General features: G+C 53.1%; 2 protein-coding genes across 5 annotated transcripts; one reads left to right on the forward strand and one right to left on the reverse strand.

Annotated features, from left to right (window-relative positions):
- Nucleotides 1–121: 121 nt before the first annotated feature.
- Nucleotides 122–16909, forward strand: SNX22 (sorting nexin 22). Of its 4 annotated transcripts, XM_081829590.1 has the most exons (8): nucleotides 122–6985; nucleotides 8378–11999; nucleotides 12393–12476; nucleotides 12892–12996; nucleotides 13513–13607; nucleotides 13987–14019; nucleotides 14263–14330; nucleotides 14749–16909. In XM_081829590.1, exons 2-8 carry the CDS (start codon nucleotides 11931–11933, stop codon nucleotides 14868–14870), a joined length of 576 nt encoding a protein of 191 aa, XP_081685716.1. In that variant the 5' UTR covers nucleotides 122–6985; nucleotides 8378–11930; the 3' UTR covers nucleotides 14871–16909. The 4 variants fall into 4 exon arrangements, with proteins under 4 accessions (XP_081685716.1, XP_081685718.1, XP_081685715.1 ...); XM_081829592.1 differs by lacking the exon at nucleotides 13987–14019; XM_081829589.1 differs by having other exon boundaries at nucleotides 14263–14861.
- PPIB (peptidylprolyl isomerase B) lies at nucleotides 15305–20739 on the reverse strand. Its single transcript, XM_006734866.3, has 5 exons — nucleotides 20550–20739; nucleotides 19694–19807; nucleotides 18673–18766; nucleotides 16202–16386; nucleotides 15305–15645 (listed from the first exon to the last, which is right to left on the reverse strand). Exons 1-5 carry the CDS (start codon nucleotides 20682–20684, stop codon nucleotides 15523–15525), a joined length of 651 nt encoding a protein of 216 aa, XP_006734929.1. The 5' UTR covers nucleotides 20685–20739; the 3' UTR covers nucleotides 15305–15522.
- Nucleotides 20740–21100: the final 361 nt, after the last annotated feature.

The raw sequence follows: 21100 nt of genomic DNA on the forward strand, positions 1-21100 counted from the left end.
TGCTTTTTGCTTTAGGCCGGGGAGCAGTTGGGAAGCAGGTCCGGAATACTCTGAACCAAGAAGTTGCCCAGGTGTAGAGTAAGCTTCTCTCCACAGGAGTTTACAAGCTTTTGCTGCTGCGTCCCTATGGAACTAGGATTTCTTTTTTTTTCCTGTCTACCTCAGCTGCCTGCTCTGAGGGTCTCTTAATCTGTTTAATTCTTATTCCTGCTTTTTTAGGGAAGGAGTTGTAAAGACATCTCTTACAGTAAGAGAGGCAAAATGGATTCTCCTGCAAAGGAGGCAGACTCTCTTTTATTCCTACTATTTCCCTTAGCTGCCCAGGGCTCTCTGAGTCTTGCCCTCTGATAGCAGTCTTGTATTCTGAACTTCTTTTTTGCCACATCCTCAGTAGACTGATTCATGTGAAAAGTGTAAAGGGGTGATAAGCACTTAATGCTGTCTCCACTGATGACAGAGCCAGGCACTCTGCCTCCAGATAAGGTCATCCAAGAGTTCCTAAATTTTTTGAGGTTCCAAGAAGCTTTACTGTCTGTGCCCAGGGGGTAGCATGCCAACAAGAGGCCAAGTGTTGTCCACACAGGCCAAGGGCATTCAAAGGGGTCTCTGTCCCGGCCTGGCCAGGGAGGCTCGAGTCTCCGATGCGCTGTTACTGGGCTTCCCCTCAGCTGTGTCCACAGCTGCTTAAACTGGCTGCTCCAAGGGGACTTGGAGCTGCTCTGCAGGGTCGGGTTGGCAGACTGCCTGCCATGGAGCCTCGCCACTCCCAGGCCCCCTGCCCCAGCCTTAGCCCCAGAGATGCCCCTTTCTGAGGGTATTCCACACCTGCTCTGTTAGTTCTCTTTGGTGGGTGGTCAAGGTTTGGGGAGGGGCAGCCTGAGGCAAGAGAATGCAGTCAAGGACACTGTTTTCTGGTACACTAGGCTGGTGGGGGCAGGGATGTGGGGGGGCTGGGAGTGCAGTGCTGGCAAGTATCTTTTTCAACAGGTTGATTTTTTTGGAAAAAGTCACTCAATCTCTTCCTATCTCCCAGTATCCTCATTACCACCCTTGATTTTATCCTTCCAGTCTTTCTTATGTGTTTGCTTTTGCCCAGTTGTAATAATATACACAAAATATTTTGTATCCTGCTTTTATCACTCAGCACTGTATATTTTATAAGCATTTCTTCTATATTGTTACATATCTTCACAAGCTTTATTTCTAAGGCTATGTAATTTTGAGGCTTCCACAGAGTGATTGTACCATAATTCTGACTCATCCCTTGTTGTTGGATTCTTGGTTGTTTGGTAAATTTTAAATTTTAATAGAATTTCGTCTTACAGAAAAGTTTCAGGGTATCACAGAGAACTCCCATATATCCTTTACCCAAATTTACCGAGTCTTTACATTTTACCTATTTGCTTTGACTTTTATTATCTATATTTATGTATTGTATTTTCTGAAGCATTTGAGAGTAAGTTGCAGACATTGTGCCCCTTTACCCCAAAATGTTTAGTATTTCCTTAAGAACAAGGATGCTGTCTCATAACTTAAAACCGTAAGTATGGTTATCCAAATCAAGAAGTTGGACACTGAAATAATGTTATATAGCCCATGGTCCATATTTAAATTTTGTCAGTTGTCCCAGTAATGTCCTTTATAGCCATTCCCTTTTTCCTGGTGCAAGATCATGTGTTACATTTAGTTGTAACACATGATTACACGTGTCTCTCTCTAAGAACTTCACAGCCTTTGGTTCATTGCTTTTCATTATCTTGGCATTTTAAGAATACAGGGCCTCATGGTTCCATATGACTAGATTAGGGTTTTGCAATTAGGCAGGAACATCACAGAAGTGATGTATCCTCAGTGAATTTTAAGTTGGCATATGATGTCAGTTGGTCCTGTTAAGCTGAAGTTAACTCTGATCACTTGGTTACTCTTTTCCCTTTTGTAATTAACAAGGAATTTGTGAGGAGATACTTTGAAATCATGTAAATATTTTGTTTCTCGTGCATTATGCTTTTCTAACTCTGTAATCTGCACTTACTGGTTGGCACTCTACTAAAGAAAAGCATCCTTTCTCCCTACTTAATAATCTACATGTTTATCAGGGTGAATGAATGGTTTCCTGTTTACTCAGTTGCAAGCCATTTCTTTGGTTTACTTTGATTCTCAAATCATCCCAGATTTCTGGGAGGGTCCTGTGTCTTTTTAACCTGTCCCCTTCATTTTTGAACACTTTTGTTGCTTTCTGGCATAATAAAGTATTTCAGGCTTCTCTTGTATCTTCCTTGCCCCAGCCTTAGAATCAGTCTTTTCTCCATGGAGTCTTGATTTCTTTTGGTGGAGGATTATATTTAGAAACCGAGGTCTGGGTGCCGAGAGTGCTCATTGCTTCTAGGCCCTTGGTGGCCAGAGCAAGAAAATAAGGACAAAGATCTATAGCAATAGTGAGAGAGAGAGATGGCATAAAGAATCAGATACTAGAAATCATTAACTCACACGGATACTTCCAGTCTAGCCCCATTGGGTTTATCCTAGTCTCCCTTTTCCATATGGAGACTTTATTCTCCAAAGAAACAATTTTAAAACTTTCTCCTTGCTTTGTTATGTTCCATCCAATGATCATCCTGATGCAAGTTTATTTTTATTATTTCCTGGGATAGAATCCCTGGTTTCAGAACTTTCTCCTCAGCCTCCGGCATCTGAGGCTGACAGGGTCCGTGCATTTCTTTTTTTTTTTTTTTAAAGATTTTATTTATTTATCTGAGACAGAGAGAATGAGAGAGACAGAGAGCACATGAGAGGGGGGAGGGTCAGAGGGAGAAGCAGGCTCCCTGCCGAGCAGGGAGCCCGATGTGGGACTCGATCCAGGGACTCCAGGATCATGACCTGAGCCGAAGGCAGTTGCTTAACCAACTGAGCCACCCAGGCGCCCGGGTCCGTGCATTTCTGTACAGAGCCTGCAGACATGGAAATTGAGAAGGCCAACAGCAGGTTAAGAGTACTGAGCCCAAAGGCCTGCACAGTCGTACAAAAGGAGTCATTCTACCTGGGGACTCAGGAAGAAGAAATCTGTAGAGAAGAGGATGCTTGAACTGTGTCTTAAAGGTGAAGAGGTGTTCGCCCCTTCTGCTGGGGCCATTCTGCCTCCCTGCCTCCTGACAGTGGGAGGCAGGCACATCTGGGAAATGCAAGTGGCTCAGTGTGGCCAGAGTCGAGTCAGTAGGCAGCCTGCAGAGAGTGATGAGCAGGAAGCAGATCACACCGCTTGATACAACTTGTGAGGTGCTTGGAATGTTACCCTGAAGTGTGTGGAGCTACTGGAGGGACTTAAGCAGGAAATAACATAGTCACATCAGAAGGTGTGAGACTGGAAGCAAGGAGAGCAGCCAGGCTCATCCCAGCCAGCCGATTGCTGAGGAGGGCAGAAAGAATGGTTTTGGAGCTCCAGGGAGAGGCTCGGGAGGCGGACATGGACCCACTAGTATCCGGGCACTGCTTTGATGAGAGGCCTGAGGGAGGGTGGAAGCTAGCCTCACCTGCAGGTTTCTGGCTGGGATTCCGGGGTAGACCGTGAAGCCCTTCATGACACAGGTAACATAGGAGGCCAAGTAGGTTTGGAACAGATGGGAGTGGAACAGTGAGGACAGTAGGTGCCGACCATGGCCTTTAGTATAAGAGGCTCCTCTGAATGAGAAGGGAGGCCTGTGCTGAGAGGTGGGAGAGAGAGTGAAAGGAGGCTTTATTTAAAGGTGGGTCAGACTTAGCATGTTAATAAAATTCAGAGGAGAGAAAGGGAATCACCATCAGAGCCTGTCTGGGAGCAAATGCACAGAGCAAGGCGCCTCACTGCCGGGCCAGGAGGCGAGGAGGTGTGGGGAAGAAAGATACGGTGGGGCAGAGAGTAAAGTTCTCCTGCTTGATAATTACAGTGTTCTCAGATAGGGATATCTGGTTTTCCTATTTTGAGTCAGATGGTTTAGAGAAGTGTGGAGATAAGTTTACTCTTCCCCCGTTTCTCCTTGTGTTATTTCCCCTAAGAATCTCTGGGCTCCAGAGCCTTGAGGATGGGGACTTTGAGCTGGAGGGACCCCAACATTCAATATGAATAGTCAGTGACAATAAATGAGAAGTAGGAAGGATAGAAAGTGTCACACATAAATATTTGTAACTTTGAACTCTTTCCAGAAGACTTGCATTCTGGGGCACCTGGCTGGCTCAATTGGTGGAGCATGCGACTCTTAATCTCGGGAGTTGTTAGTTCAAGCCCCATGTTGGGCATGGAGCCTACTTAAAATTTTAAAAAAGAAAATTTAAAAAGACTTGCATCCTGAATGCACCTGTAGCTGCGAACCCTAAAGAAAATAAAGAATGCCTTTGCAGCTCAAAGTTTAAAAACGGGGAGATGATGAAATCTGCTACGGGTGGGACTGGGAACTGGTTGAGGAGAGAGATGGCGATAGAATGAGTGCCTGTTGCTGAGCATGCTTGGGGCCCACATGGGAGTGGAAACCATGGACTGTGAGGGGCATCAGGCCGAAGGTCGTGGGATTTCCCCACAGCAGCCTAAGGAAACAGGAGGGAAGGGGATGATCCCTTCTGCAGCAAAGAAGAGCAGACCTTTGCTGCAATTGGCACACGCTTAAACTGAAGGCTTTATCTTTGGAGACACTGGCTAAGATTTTCTGCTCTGTGCTTGGGGAGAGTAGGGCCTTAGCTGAGCGTTAGAAATGGGTAAGAGCCACTCATCCCTGTCTTCTAGCTGTGGGGGTGGTGTGTACGTCATCTGCCAATGTCTTATGACACACCAGGTGTGTGGTTGATGATGGCATTTTCTGCCAAATAGTCAACTCTGTGAAGTGGTACGTCTTTGTAACTCCATGGTTCCTAGCAAAGATTTGGGCTCAAAATAGGTGCCAAATAGATAAATGTTGAATGATCTCCAACTGCAGATTCTACCTGGCATTCACAGCCTTCTGTGAGAGGCTGCAGCTCACCATTCTGGTTTATCTCCCAGTGCTTCACAACAATGCCAACACCTCACAGAAACTGCCTCCAAACAGGCTCTTTCCTTTCTCACTTCCGTGCGGCCTAAGGAGCCTTTTATTAAGGGTGGGCTTTCTACCTGATGCACCCTGTCTCGGCTCCCATCCCTCTCTGCAGTCTCAGAATTACACCTGTCTGAATGGGAGTGTAAGTAGCTAGAGATGGAGGGCACTGGCGAATGTGTCAGAACATTCACTGGGGATTCCCGTAGACATGTCTAGACACCAAGTCCATGAAGATGACTGTGTGAAGGTGCCCATCTTAGCATCGTTTACAGTTGTAAAAATTGAAATCAATCTAAATGTACAGCAGGAAGGGATTAAATGAATTATGGTACATACATTTGGATATTATACAGTCATTGGAGATGATACATAGCTATATTCATTGACAAGGAAAACATTTTTAAGTGAAAAAAGATGATAGAATTACATGTATAGTATGGTCTACATTTATACAAAATTATATATGGGAAGGATGCTAATTGAACTGTTACCTATGGTTGCCAAAGGGATGGAATTTTGCTTTATTTAAAATTTTTATACCATTTTATGTTGCTTGGAATTTGTGTATTATTTTTATAATCATAAAAATTAATAAAGTGTTTTCATTATGGGAAAACAACCCAGTGCATCCTTTGAGGCCTACTTTATATGTACATTCTCCAGGAAGCTTTCCTTGATGCACTTTCCATTCTACACCCAGACTGGAATGGTAGCCCTACCTCCTTTGTAACTCTGTCATCCTCTTAAACCTCTGGTCTTTCTCACTCTTGTGGGCACTGTTATCTCTGAGATGATCTCATTAGCCTCTGGAGCTCGGAACTCCTTAAGATCATGGACTGTGTTGTTCCTACCCATCTCCACGTTCACCCACAAAGGCAGCCTAAGGGGGCAATGACTGCCATTCAGCTCTGGCAATTATTGTTTTATGAGCCTGTGGGCCCAGATCTTGGGGTTTTTGAAGAGATCCAGAAATCAGGCCTGATTTGGGGTTGGCAGGAATGGTGCTTCAGGGGGGGTGCCTGCAGGCTGGGAGGTGATCGCCACCTGCCCCACACTTGCCCCAGACAGGACTCCTCCCCTTTGCCCTTGTCTGTTGTGGGAATGCCCCTCTGGCTGTGATGACCAGACTTCGGGAGCAGAAAACATCCCTCACCCCCAAGGCTGCTCCAAGGGAGCCAGCTGCTCAGCCTCCATCGGATGCTCTTGGGGTCCAGGAAAAGCACAGAAAACCACTGTCCAATCTGAGTTAGGACCTTTCCCTCCAGGGATGTAACCACTGTTTCCGAATGACTGCTCCTCCTAGCTTCAGAGCACTCAGCTTCCTCTTTCATGTTGAGTGGCAGCGATGATGACCACAGGCGCCCAACCAGCAGGTCTTTGGGCAGCCTCACCAGAAATGACGACAAGGCACCTGGGAGGCGGAAACCTGTGTAGGGGCAGGGTAATCCCTTCCCACTGTGGAGCCTCACAATAAGAGCTGTCATGTGTTAAAGGCCTACTCTGGGCCTTTGGGCTTTGAAACATCTCGAATCTAGCATCAGGAACTTCCAGGTGGGCATCACCATCTGCATTAAAAGACTGAGGCTCTGAGACCTGAAGCAGCCTGTTCAGTCTCACGCCCCCCTGTCCCCAAGCTCAGAGGGAAGACCTGAACCCAATCTGCTTGACTCAGCTTGTCTGCCACACTGCAGAGAGGGATGGGAACCGAGATGGGGTGCATTCTCCACAGGGATGGACAAGAGGAACCTAGATAATAATCGACTAAGTTGTTCTTAAAGACCCGACTGAAGCCACACAGTAGACCTGTTAAGGACATGTTACCCACCTGACTTTTGTAGGCATGTGAACTTCTCTGACCTCTGTGAGGTACTCTCTCCCCAGACATGCACAGTGTGTGGCCCAGCTGGGGGCAGGAGCAGAAGCTGGAGGACAGGGAAGCAGCTTGGGTGAGTACCTGGGGACCATCAGTGGCAGAGACAAAACCTTGCTGAGAAACCACAGACAGCACCCAGAGCTAGAGTGGGTGGTGAGAGCACCTCAGTCCCAGACCTCAGGGCCTTTCAGCCTTTGGCCTGGCTTTCCTCTTGGCCTCAGTGCTTGGACCTGCAGCTCTTCACAATAAACCCCTGTGACTCGAGGGTTCCCAAGCCCATCTTCGTTCCCGGAACCTCAGCACTGGGCACACCAGAGGGGCCGATTGGTTGGTCCTGTGACAATCGTTCTAAGTAAGGGGTGTTGGGAGTTGTAGCACCTTGAGAACAATCTCCCTGGGAAGCTGTGTGCCTCAGAGGCCTCTGCCAACCCCCCCCCCCGCCCAGTCCGGGGTCATGTCTGAAGCAACTGAGCTGTCCTTGTCATCTGGGCAGGGGGGGAAGGGATTCCTAGTAGTGACACTGCTGGCTGGAGCCCCAGGGCTACAGCTTGTGTGTCCCCTGAGAAGCACCCACCCTGAGTCAAACTTTGCTTTCGGGGCTGTGGCAGGACACGCTCATCAAAGGTGCTCTCCTAACACAACCGTCTCCAGGGCTCACTTCCCCTCCCGCGCACCTCTGTAAGATGAAGAGTTTAGACTTCTCAATAATTTAAGATGTTTTAGCAGCACTACTGTTTTTGTAGACATCTACACCAAAGTCCAGTATTCAAAACATAAAGGTATGGTGTTTTATTTTATTAAAGATGTACCCATTAGGGGGCGCCTGGGTGGCTAAGGCGGTTAAGCATCTGCGTTCGGCTGGGGTCATGATCCCAGGGTCCTGGGAATAAAATCTTAAAAAAAAAAAAAGATGTGCCCATTAGAAAGGCAATTAGTAAGAACTCAGAGGCTGGTAGGATGAACAGGATAGTTGCTGATTTACACCAAACTCTGCTCCCAATTTATTCTACCGTTTTTTGGTTGCACAATATCGACAAAACCAGGACATTTTTTTTTAAGAGATTATTTATCTGACAGAGCACAAGCAGGGGGAGCAGCAGAGGGAGAAGCAGACTCCCCACTGAGCAGGGAGCCCCATGTGGGACTTGATACCAGGACCCCAGGATCATGACCTGAGCCAAAGGGAGACGTTTAACCGCCTGAGCCACCCAGGCGCCCCAAAATCAGGAAAATTCTGATCACCGAGTTAGTAGTTAAAATAGTTCATTTTTAACCTAACCTTGCAATCTCAGGATACTGAAAGAGGAAGAGTAAAGCTTATTTGTGTTGTTTCAAAGTTGAATCAACAATATATTAGGATGAACCATATGTAATTGCCCATATCCTACCACTGTGACAAACAAAAACAGCAAATTCGTATAATTCAGTAAATAATAAGAGCTAACATTAATTTATTGTGTGCCAGGCCCCTGCTAAACCTTTTGGAAGCATGATGTCTTTCCATCCACACACAACGCTCTGCTGTGCAGATAAGGACCCCGAGGGCAAGGAGCTGTCTGAGCTTGTCCAGGTGACCAGAGCCTCCGGGGTCAGGCGATCAGGCGGCCAGGTCGCGGGTGGCGGGGCTGGGCCCCTTCGGGCTAGTCCGCCTCCTCCGGCTGCAGGCCCGGCGGGAAGAATGCAGCCTCTGTGCCTGGCGGCGCCCACCAGCCCAGGAGCTGCTTGTTTTCTTGAAGAGGTTAAGTCACCTCCTGAGCAGCGTCGGCGGCTCGGCGGAAGCCCGGCCACTGAAAGGGGCTTTGTGTGCCGGCTGCGGAGGGCCCGGGAGAGCCAGGGCCCAGCCAGGGGGGCAGCCGCGGTCCAGCCCACCTGCGCCGCCCCAGACCGGGCCGGGGAGGGGACACTTGTGCCCCCAGCCCTCGCTGCCTTCTGCTTGGCGGTGACCCTCATCCCCAGGAGGCGAGAGACTGGTGCCTGCACTGTGGCCCCCAACCAGGAGCGGCCGCAGCGCCCCGGAAGGTGTGAAAACCGCCCACGCGCTCAGAAAACTGGGCTCAGAGCCCATTTGCGATTCAACAAGCCTTGTAGGTGATGATGATGATGGTGATGCCTGTGGAGGCCTGGGAACCACTGCTCTATAGTCTGATCTGGAAATACTCTGGCCAAAAAACCCAGTGCTTTTAAGCCCCTTTCTCGCAGAAACTTGGAAATGAAATTCGTGCATTAGAGAGTGATGGAGAAAAGGCAAAGGCTTGTACAGGAAAACTCATTCTAAAAACAGCAGTCTCTTTGAAGGTCTACACACCCGTCCTAGAGTGTGTGGAACTTAGCTCCGTATTCATCCACTACAGAAAATAAGCTTTTCCCTTGACCGTAATACGGGCTTTGGAGTCTACAGGAGGTCACGTATGCCTCTTTACAGGAAAATATTCTCCAGAACTTACCTCCCAGAGACATCCTAAAATGTCTCCAGGCCAAGGATCTTGTCTTTCTTCATTTGGATCTTCACTTGTGTACTGTGGAACACTGTGGAATTAGGAGCTGCGGGTTCACTACCAGATGTTTTACAAGTCAGGTGCATCTAATCCATTGATTTGAGGCTTCTCAGGAACACCTGAAAATTAAGCAAATAAATAAGGTGGACAACACTCCACACAGAAAGAGGGAGAGAGAGGTGTCTGACTCTGAAGGTAACCCCCCCTCTCCCCCCACAGGCCTTCCTCTAACTCCTCCCTCCTGCCTCTCTCCCAGGCCTTCCCTCTGCTCCCCAGCCTTTTCCCAACATCCTCTCCCCCATTCAGTCATAGAGGCTTTCAACCAACAAATGTTTTTTGAGTGTCTCCTGCATTCTTGGCATCATGGCAGCAACCCCTGACAAGACCAGGTCCCTGGCCTGATGGCAATGAGAGTCTGGGGCAAAGTCAGGAAAACTAGGGAGGCACACAATAAACAAACATTAACTATGTAATGGAAGACAGGGTGATAGGATAGGGTAAGTGGTCAGGAAGGAAGGTCTCTTTGAGGAGGTTTAAGGCCAAGAATTGGAATTTTTGCGCTAAGCCCACTAGGTAAGGAGTCAGGGAAGAGTGTTCCAGGGAGAGAAAACAGCAAGCGCAAAGGCCCTGAGGCAGGAAAGAGCTTGTTGGGTTTGAAGAACTAGAAGGTCGCTGTGGCTGGAGCCTGGTACATGAAGGGGAAGGAGAGGAAATGAGATGAGTGATGAAGGCAAGGCTGGGTCACTTAGAGCTCGGTAGTTTGTGGTAGGGAGGGTGGGTTTTGTTCTCAGTATAACGGGAAGCTTTCTGAAGGCTTGAAGCAATGCCTTGATGGTGGTTGGCGCTGCTAGTTAGAGAATGGACCTTGTATGATAGAGGGAGGCAAGGAAAAACAGGGAGATCCATTAGGAGATGTAGCAGTTTTCTGGGTGGTAGGAACAGAGACAGAGGGCCATCATTAGGACAGGTGATCAAGAAGTTTAGAGGCCTAAGGGTCCTGGCAGAGGACTCTCTGGCCAGTAGACAAGGAGAACAGGGTCTCTGAGTGATGGGGCTCTAAAGTGCAAGGGAAGAAATGAAACCCCAGCACTTCTGTTCATAGTGGGTCGTTTCCCTTGCGGAAAGTTTCAGCTTCCTGATTCTGGGGCTCTTTGTGAGATGGAATTTGGGGCAAGAAAGTGTGGGACAGAGTATTGGTGAGACCTGCTTGCCCCCTTTGGGGTCATCCCCTCAGCTTCTCTCTGGGAGTGGAGCTGGGGGTGGGAGTGGGGAGAGTTTCTGCTCCAGCTCAGAAGCACCTCTGCGCTAGCAGGGGAGGAAATGAGTCAGTGGTCCCCCAGTCACCAGCCCCTACCCCTAAGACAGGTGCTCTGCTTCCTCCTTCCCACCACAAGGCCTCTAGCCTCCCCGCCCTCCACCACCTGCCCAGACCTTTGTTGGGAGAAGTCAGAGGTGTCCTGAATGGGACTCTGCTGAATGGGACAGCTCCCTTATGGCTGAAGTGTAGGGGGCTCAGTGGGAGAGCAGAGGCCCTTTTTAGCCCAAGGGGTGCAAGAGTTCTGGATTAAACCCTACCCCATAGCCAGGAAGGCCTTGCCCGAAGCGGTGGGCAAGAACGGCCTCGTGCCTTCTCCCACAGTCCCTCTTCCCCAGCCGTTGCCGGGTACAGGGACACCACCCACCTCTGCCTCCAGGACAAGCCCACAGGCTGCCATCTTCTCAGCCCTGCTCTGCTGGGGGCTTAACAGGGATCATCTCAATTTTTATACACTCTCCTGAGGGAGGCCTATTAGCCCAATTGTGCAGATGAGAACAGGTCTACACAGTTCAGGAAAGCCAAGCTATCTGCCCTCCAACGCAAAGCCCAGGTCCTTAACCTGCTTCTTCCTGGCAAACTGGACCTGAAGCAGGTTGGGGCTGAAAGATAAATGCATGGATGAAAAAATAAATGAGTGAAGGGGCTTGTGGATGCTGGAAGAGGCGGACATCAAAGCCAGATTGCCCCAGTCCTCCCCAGGGGTGGCTGCACAACCAGGGTCCAGGTGAAAGATGGAGGGAAGGGGATGGGGGGCAGTCTGGTCCCAGGGATGGGTGTGAGGAACGCAAAGAACATCCCCCAAGGTAGGCGCCGAGGTCTGGGCCCTGCCTCCCTCCATATCCAGCGCCCACGGACCCTAGTCCTTACTAGGCGCTCAATAAAGAGTAGGTGAAATTTTGGCTCATCTGCATTCCTGGCAATTAGCGGGTACTCAGTAAATGTTGACAAACGGATGACTGTCCGCAGAAGGGTCCCCACCTGCGGCCCACTAGGCGCAGGGGGTTGGTGCTCGGCTCCCGCCTCCCCGCGCTGCCTAATCTGCCCTTCGCAGGACCGCGCGGCGCGAGGGAACGCCCGGGGCGGGGCCAATTAGGGGCGGGGCCTGCGGGCCCGAAGGGGGCGGGCCCCCGCCGGGGTCGGTGGTCTGAGCTGGGAGAGGTCTTGCTCCGAGCGTCGCGCTCGGAGGGGCTGGAGCGGGTGTGCGGATGCTGGAAGTTCACATCCCGTCGGTGGGACCCGAGGATCCCAGGCAGAGCCCAGAGAAAGGACACATGGTGAGCGGGGACACTGGCTGGGAAGGCGCACGGGACCCGCCGGATTTCCCCGCGCCAAGCGCAGTGGGGATCCCGCGCCCGGGCTGCCGCATCGGAGCGCGGCGGGTCGGGCCGTCCGGAGACCGCCTGCCGAGGGTCTCGGGCCGCTTGGATTTGCCAGCTCCGTGGACGACGGTCCGGGTTCACGAGGGACTGCACGGAGCTGAGGGGCGGGTCCGGCCTCCCCATCTCCCCAAATGTGTGAGGAGCGTGGGAGGGTCCCCGGAGTTGGCGGGGCTCCCAGGCCGCTTTGTGCCTTTGAGCGCGGGAGGGCGGGCGCGTTGCGGGCGCGGGTCCTGCTGAGCCCGCCCGCGGGGCCTCACGCGCACCTGGCCGCCCGCCCGCGCCCGCCAGGTGTTCCGAGTGGAAGTGCTGAGCCGCGGGCGCAGGCACACCGTGCAGAGGCGCTACAGCGAGTTCCACGCGCTGCACAAGCGGGTGAGGCTGCGCCGCCGACCGACCGACCGACCGACCCCGGCCCGGCTCCTGCCCGGCTCCTGGGAGACGGGCGAACTGCGGGCCCAGCCTCTGCCACCATTACCGCCCCAGTCCCTGGAGGGCTCCGGTCCTGGGCACAGACCTCCCTGCGGGCTTCGGGGTGGGTGCAGAGGCGGGAGGGCCCAGCCTGTCCTGTCGATGCCATCGCGTGGCCGGCCAGCCCTCGGGCGTTTGCGGGGGGGTTGCTGGGGTCTCTCTCGCCCCCGTCCCAACCACCCACTCGCTAGCGTCTGCGCCAGGGTAGAGCCTGAAGTCTGGAGGTGGGGGCGGGGAGGACTGGGAGAGACTGTTGGGCGCAGTGAGCTTGAGGACTCAATCGGAATACTGTGATGGCACCGCGGTAACCTCCTGGCAGATCAAGAAACTGTACAAAGTGCCCGACTTCCCCTCAAAACGCCTGCCTAACTGGAGGACTAGAGGATTGGAGCAGCGGCGGCAGGGCTTGGAGGCCTATATCCAGGTGTGCACGGGGCTTTGCCCCCCTGGGCTGCTTGACCAGAGGTGTGGCCCAGACAGCTGGGAAGGGGGGGGTAGGGAGTGAAGGGGACCCACATCTTGAGCGTGCTATTTACTACCCCAAGCCTCAATATTCTGAACAGTCATGAGTCCAAACAGCCCTCTGTATTGATGGAATGGGATGAGGTAACACGAGGCAGGTGGTTTCAGTTCAATGAAAGCTAGTTCTCTTTTCCCCAGGGTGAGGGTCTGTGCTACCCTCAATGCTGAGGATTTGGGTGGGGACCCTTCCCCCTCTCGTCCCCACACAGTGATGCCAGATTCCAGGCCAGGTTGGCTTCCTGGGCTTACAACCCATGAGTCACCCAGGGCCCAGTGCTCAGAAGGGCCCCAAGCTTGGCTTAATGCTCTGCTCGCTCTTGAAATTCTTAGTCATTTTGGAAGGCCCCCGCCTCTCCATTTTGCACTGGGCTCTGTAAGACAGCTGGGTCTGATTACAGGTTCCTTCTGATCTCTCCAGGGTGTCCTGTACCTGAACCAGGATGTACCCAAGGAGTTACTGGAATTCCTGAATCTTCGGCACTTCCCCACAGACCCTAAGGCCAGCAGCTGGGGGTGAGCTCCTCTGGGGGCCATGGCTGGGCAAGAGAGAGGGGCCCCAGTGTTTGGGGGGACAGGGTCTCTCTGCAGCAAGCGGGTGAGGAAAGGTTTGAGAAGCCAAGCCCTTTTCCTTCTTACATCGGCCAGGCACCAGCCTGCTGCTTCTTTGAGACGTGACCTCCCTCATTAGCTTTCTTGACCGGGGGCAGAGGGGCTAGTTTCTGGACAGTCTCGGTTACCACAGCCACCTCCGGAACTGAGCTTGTTACAAATAGAAGCAGTGGTCCCCTGGGAGGTGAAGAGCTGGGCTTGCGTGTCTCCACCTCTTCCTCACGCGCGTGCCCGCCCCCACCTCCCCCCACCAACCGCAGCTCACAGCGCGTCTCCTTTTCAGCGCCCTGGGGGAGTTCCTGCCCAATGACAGCAGGCAAGTCAAAAGCTCCAGCCGCCCCGCTCCTGCTGCCCCCTGGTGGCCGCGTGCCAGGAGGCGGCCTGCGGTTGTCTGGCCTACCCCACCCCCTTCAATCCCAATCCCAGTCCCAATCCCGGTTTCTGTTGGTGCCTCCTGAGCCCACTTCCCATTCACCTTTTCCTTTTTGGGTGCTTCGTGATCTCAATCCCTGGTCTCTACCCTGCCTCTCCCTCACTGTTCGGGACTCTTCCCTCCTAGCTCCCAGCTGCACCACCGGCCTGTCTTCAGCTTCCACAGGGATCCCTACATTCGCAGCCCATCCCCAGGTGAGGGCCTAGGTACCAGGGTGGGAGTAGGGGGTGAACCTGCCATTTTCAGCTCAGGACCTCCAGGCAGCATCTCGTGCCTACTGCCTTCGTTTGGGGCCACACCTGCCCTGCTGCTCCTGTAGCCTGCTTTGTGTTCTTCCGAAAGCAGACGTGGTGAAATAACCTTGGCTCTCCTGGTCTCAATTCCTCGCCAGCCCGGCTTACCAAGCTAAAGTGAACGGAATGTGTGCGGGGCATGCCAGGGCCTCACTGGGGGGTGGCCAGCTGTTACCTTTGACCTCTATTCCTGAGGAGGGGGCAGAGCCTATGGGCTCAGGAGCTCAAGGAACTAGAGGCCTGAGGCTAGGCCCACCCCCCGTCTTTTCTTCCCCCGCAGTCCCCTACCCCTTCCTCCTGTTTTCTTTCTGTCCCACAGAGCCTCTGCCCAACGTGGTGGTGAATGGCGTGCTCCAGGGCCTCTATGGCTGCAGCAACGGGCCAGCTGAAGCTCAGCCGGAGGCATCTTCTCACCCTGCTCCTTTGCCACCGATGCCCTGACCAGCCCAGAGGCCTATGGGCCACCTGCCAGGACAGGCATGTGCCTCAGTGTATGTGCCCCCTTCTCAGAGGAGGCTAGGTCCCCCTTGGCCCAGACCCAGGACTAACCTGCCCGAGGTGCCAGGGCAGGGACAACAGGGGATAAGGAATAAAGGGAGAAGTCCATTTAGAGGTAGGCTTTGACAAGGTAGAGATGTATTTCTTCCCCTCCACCCACAGGGGGGTGGGGGACAAGCAAAGACTGAGGCACCCTCGTGGCAAAGGTTAGAAGGAAAAGCTCCTGCCTGCTACCTGTGGGTAGTTATCAGGGCACTAGGGTTCCGACCAGAGCCCCACAAAGGGGCACAGGCACCCCCGGCCACAGGAGGCCCAGACATGCTGGGACCGGGACTTGAGCAGGTGTTGCAGGCCCAAGAACCCAGCCCACACACTGGTTATAAAAAACCCACCTTTTTTTTTTAATAGGTCAGCATTGGTAGGACTTTGTTACAAAACCAGGCTGGTAGGTAGGCCTGGGGAATGGGGGGGGGGGTCCGCTCCGTCAGACGCCAGCACTGCGGTCAGTGTAGCAGGGAGCCCTGCGGCGGGCGGTCTTCACCCGCGGGAGGCACCAGGGCCGCACAGATGGTGGCGCAAAGAGGTCCCTGGGGCCCTACTCCTTGGCGATGGCAAAGGGCTTCTCCACCTCGATCTTGCCACAGTCTGCGATCGTCACATCCTTCAGGGGCTTGTCCCGACTGTCCGTCTTGGTGCTCTCCACCTTCCGTACTACCTCCTGGGAAGGCAGGCAGCAGCAGTAGAGCGGCATGAGTGCGGAGGTCCACCCCTCAAGGGAGAAGCCCCGGAATATGGCCAGGGAAGGCTGAGACCCCCATGGGACGAGCAGCATGCAAACCTTGAGGCACCAAAATCCCAACGGGACCCTAGACAGGGAGAGCCCAGCTTTGACGAGGGGACGCGGGAGTTTTGATCCTCTGCAGTGGGACCGGGCTGAGCTAAGGGCGAGGGGGAAGAGGGTAGCTGGGGAGTGGGTACCAAGTGGCTTCTCAGGGACACAGTGTTTGGCTGGGTCCTGCACACCTGAGGGGGGTGGAGCCTAGCAGCGAGTGAGTGAAACGGAGGCCCCTGCCCCTGGGCAGGCTGAGGAACTGAGAACCTGGGGGCAGAGACACGAAGGGTAGTTCCCGATGCCCTCTGGGTTTGTGCACATGAACACTGGGAAGCTGTGCGTTCCCTGTCAGGAAAGGGATAAACTAGGTGGCACCCCTACCCTGGGCTGTCCGTTTCCTGGTGAAGGTTGCTCAGGTTTAGCCCCTGCCCCTCAAACTCACCATGCCTTCCAGAACTTTACCAAACACCACGTGCTTGCCATCCAGCCAGGCTGTCTTAACGGTCGTGATAAAGAACTGGGAGCCGTTGGTGTCTTTGCCTGCATTGGCCATGCTCACCCAGCCAGGCCCGTAGTGTTTCAGCTTGAAGTTCTCATCGGGGAAGCGTTCACCATAGATGCTCTTTCCTGGGAAGGAAGAGTAGGTCAGGGAGCTGAATTGGCCCAAACCAAGCAGATCTTTGGGGTGAGGATTCCAGGGACTCAACCTGTCTTTGGTGTCAGGCCAGGCTCCAGTGGATTATAAGGACTAAAAGCTGTCTCCTTCCTACCCTCTGGTCTTGGAGCCAAACCATGCTGATAGACCAAGTGGGGCATAAGGCCAGGCTGATTTAGTGAACAGCTCACCCGATCAATTATTTTGAGGAATATAGTTTAGTGGCTTTTAAATAAGGCAAATATCAACAGCTACCCTTGGCGATGGCCTGGGAGGTCTGCCACCGGAACTCTGAGGTACTCTGGTAGAGAGAGGTGCTATGCAGGGGGCAGGGGAGGTAAGAACTCTCCAGAAAAGGAGGACAGCTGTGGTTGACCAGCTTTTCTTCCTAACAGCACAGAAGATAACTGAGATGAGTGGGGAGGGGCTGCCCCTTGGGTTCTGGATAATCAAGAGCCTCTTATCAATGAACACAAAATAAAAGCTGGATGTTGATGTGTGGGGTATGTCTATCCACGAGGGGTCTGAGGCCAGGGTACACGACAAAGGGAGTTGGGCAGACCCCGACACCATTTCAGAGATCCTCACCTAAGTTCCCAGAGCTGCTTCTGCCCCCTTCTTTCTCCCTGTCTCCTCTCAGGAGATTCACACTGTGTGCTAGTGACCACAGGCCCTGGAGAAACCCAGTAACAAAGAAGCTTCATTTTGTTTTACCCAACACTTCAAACTCACTTGCGTACACAACCTGTACCTATTCGCATCCCGTGGTTCCGCAGAGGGACCCAGCTGTGGAAGTTGTCCTGGACCGCAGCTCATCAGGGAGGCATTTCTGACTACATAGCAGGTGGGGAAGGCTAAACCCGACAATCACTAGACGCTGGGGGGTGGGGGGTGGGTGCCATCTCTGCCCAGGCCAGGGAGCAACCCAACCCTCTGCAGCAACTCCTGGCTCAGAGTCTCTCCTCGGTGAGAGTCCTCTTTGTAAATCGCCAGTGACAGCAAGATTTCAGTTACTGTTACTCTCCAGAAAACCCCACATCTCCATCCTTGGCTCTGATCACTTTCCCAACACAAGGAATCCCAAACTCAAACGGATAACTTCATTTTAAACTCAACCGATTTCGTCATCTTTCCCTCCAGACTTCAATTCTTCTTTTGACAACTTTTCCTTTGCAACCGTCCATGTGGCTCCCAGCCGCATTATCTATTCCTCCTCTCCACTCCTGCCATGCGCACTGCAGTAACGACTAATGCTCAGAGTGCAAACGGTGTATGCCAGAGAACCGACACGATCATTTTACACCCAGAAAAACTGCCACATTATTTTCCCTCAAACTCCTTTGCGCCTGGGTCTTCCTCCCATTCAAGCCCTCCGTGGGTCCTCCCTCCACGCAGGACAAACCCAGGTTCCCAGGTCCAGCCACGGCCCAGCACTCTGGGCCCCGGTTTGGTGTGTGCTCTCCTTCCATCTCTGGACTCCACCTTCAGCCAAGCTCCTGCCACAGAACAGAGGTGGGTTCACCTTAGCCCTCTCTGCCCAGGTTCTCCCCGGTCAGGACCTGCCCACATCTTCCCTCACATTCCCAAGGCGGCCACTTCTCGATCAGCCTGGCCCGAAGTGACTCCTCCGCTTGTTGGCACCTCGACAGTGACTGACTTGCCACATGCTGGTCACCTACCATGCAGCACCCCAACTCTTTCCACTCTGACTTTACACCCGAAGGAACCCGAAGCTCAGAGGACTCACCTGCCTGAGGTCACAGAGCACGAAGATGGCAGATCTCACCCAACTGTGTCCGACCCCGTGCACACAGCGCTTTGTATGTCTGCTCTTTCTCAGGCACCGCGGCCGATGGCCATCACTCACATTCTGTCCTGTTCTTTGGCTGCCACGTCGTGTTCCCCTGCTTCCTCCCGCCTAGATGCTAAACCACCTGACAGAGCCTGACCTAGAGTCACTGACCCACGTGTTTAGTTTTGCTCCCCCTCCCCCCAGGGGGTACCCCGAGAGAAAAGCCATCAAGGCTGTAGGCCCTGGCCGGCAGGCCTGCTGGCGGGGTGAGAGCCACACAATCCCCCCACCGTTCTCCTCTCCTTTGTCCTGGGGTCCCTGTACAAAGGAGGCTGGGTCACCATGCGGGTGCCAATCCTGCCTCCAAGCTGGGCGAGCAGGGGGCCTCGTCTGCCCAGCACGGCCCAGCCTTCCCGGGTTGGAGGCTGCCCCAACAGACCCTGCTGCCCAGAGGCCCTGAGGTTACCTCCAGTGCCATCTCCCCGGGTAAAGTCTCCACCCTGGATCATGAAGTCCTTGATCACACGATGGAATTTGCTGTCTTTGTAGCCAAATCCTTTCTAGAAAAGGGAAGAAGGTGAGAGGCAGCATGAGACACCAGGCAGATATCAAGCAGGCCCTGCAGGAACCCAGCCCACAGCTCCTGCTCCCAGAAGAGACACCACTGCTGATCAGATTCATCATTTGACCTGCTGAGTGAGCAGTTACCAGCAGGCCAGGCGCAGAGCACCACAGACCCAGGAAAGGCTAAGATGGCACGCTCCTCTGCTTTTATACAATTCTGCTTCACATGATGTCTCTACCTTTCCCTGCTCTTTTTCTAATCCTAAGAACAGATGCAAGAAAACAGACCAAAAAACAACAGGTACCAGCTGGGTCACCGCAAAGTTGGAATACAGACTTTTTCTTTGATAATTCTTTATTCTAATTCCAGTAAACATACAGTGTTATATTGGTTTCAGGTGCACGATACAGTGACTCAACAATTCTATACATCACTCAGTGCTCATCATAAGGGTACTCTTAATCCCCATCACCTGTTTCACCCATCCCCCCCACAGCTCCCCTCTGGCAACCACCAGTTTCTTCTTAAGAGTTAAGAGGAATACAAACTTTCTTAAACAGGGCACTCCTGTTTCTTTAAGACCTGGGAAGCTCTGGGCCCCTTACTCTTAAGAGAAAGTTCTGGTGCACAAGCCACAAACTAGTTTCCATGGATATGTTTTCCTTGATTACTGCAATGTCTTAAAAATGAAAATTTTTCTTAAAAAAAAAAAAAAATTAAAAAAATCCGTATTTCTGGATTTAGTTTAAAACCTCCAGAAGCTATGATAATACCAGGTTCCCAGAGCTGCAGGAGAGCGGTGAGCTGTTGGTACTTGGTGAGGGCTACTGCTACAGACGGGCCCCGCTCTGCACATCCGTTCACTGTCAGCTCTACTTGCCAACTCCACTTGAGTTCAACTACCTCTGCTCCAGCCACTTACCTCTCCCGTGGCTAAGGCCACAAAATTATCCACTGTTTTTGGAACAGTCTTTCCAAAGAGACCGATGACCACCCGGCCTATATCTTCATCTCCAATTCGCAGGTCAAAGTACACCTGAGGAAGAAGACCATTTCAAACTCAGCCTTTTTGAAGGGGTCTTGCCAGGGAAGCGAGGGTCCAAGAAGTTACCACAAAGGTGGAAGAGAAAGAACCGTATTTTGAGAGCAGTGGTTCTGAACCTGATTTCGGTGGTGACAAAAACCCTATGAGAATCTGATGAAGGCTCCAGACCCTTTTCCCAGGAAATGTTTGTTTGCACTCCCTTTATAGGGTAGCAAACAACCTTTAGTCTACATAAATAATGAGCGCAGATTCTAGAAATGAACGTCCAAAAACCATAAGGAGGGGAATCTAACTTAGCATCATGCAAGTTTCAACTAGATTGCTATGCTTTGTAATTGCAAGTGGGTAACATCTGGCCCAAGTAAAGAAAGGATTCACAGTTTGCCAGACGTGATGTTTCACCTTTTCCCACCGCTGGACGGTATTCGCAGAAAGACTGCTCTGAGGCTGACAGTGCCAGCCCCGGCTGCACATGCCCGGCGCCCGCTCCTGGGTTAAGGCTGGGGCTGGGGTGTCGGGGAGGAGTCGGGCATTCTGTGGTCTGAATGAGCAGGACCGCCCGGACGCCACGAGGCCACAGCAGGGGCTGAGCCAAAGCCGAGGACGCCCAGGCCTGAGCTCCGGGAGCTTAAATGCCCCGGACACCGGTGACCTGCGGCGCCGAGGCCGGAACGCAGGCGACGGGGGGGGCGGAGGGGGGTCGCCAAGCAGGTCGGGAGAGGGGAGGACGGACCTTGACGGTGACTTTGGGCCCCTTCTTCTTCTCGTCGGCCGTCGAGGGACCTGGCAACAGCAGGAAGAAGACGGAGCCCACTATGAGGGCGGCGGCGAAGAGCACCTTCATGTTCCGCTCGGAGAGGCGCAGCATCCACCGAGCGAACAGAGCGCGGCCCCGGTAGCCGAGGGCCGGAAGAGGGTGGGGACGCGTCGGCGTGGGCACCGGCGCCACCACCGAGAGCGGCTGGGGGGAAACCGGGGCTCCTGCTCGCCTCCTGGCGGGAGATGGTCCTTATTTCCCCCCTCTGCGTCGGCGCCGGGTAGTAGGACCTCGCGGGGGGCGTGGCCCGGCCCGCCGTCAGGGCTGGCCAAGACGCGGGCTCGTGGGTGGCTGCCACGTTACTGTGGCCTCATTGGCTCCCCAGCTCGCCAACGCCCACCAACAGGAAAAGGATCACGGAAGGCGGCACCGCCCCAGGAGCACGCGGATTGGGTCTCCGAGGAGACTACAAACCCCAGCATGCAGAGCGGCCTCTCTCGTGGCCCGTCTTGCCTTTGGGGAGGGGA

The sequence above is a fragment of the Leptonychotes weddellii genome, chromosome 9, assembly GCF_054177405.1.
Source record: "Leptonychotes weddellii isolate Sample4059 chromosome 9, ASM5417740v2, whole genome shotgun sequence".
Classification (NCBI taxonomy): Eukaryota; Metazoa; Chordata; class Mammalia; order Carnivora; family Phocidae; genus Leptonychotes; species Leptonychotes weddellii.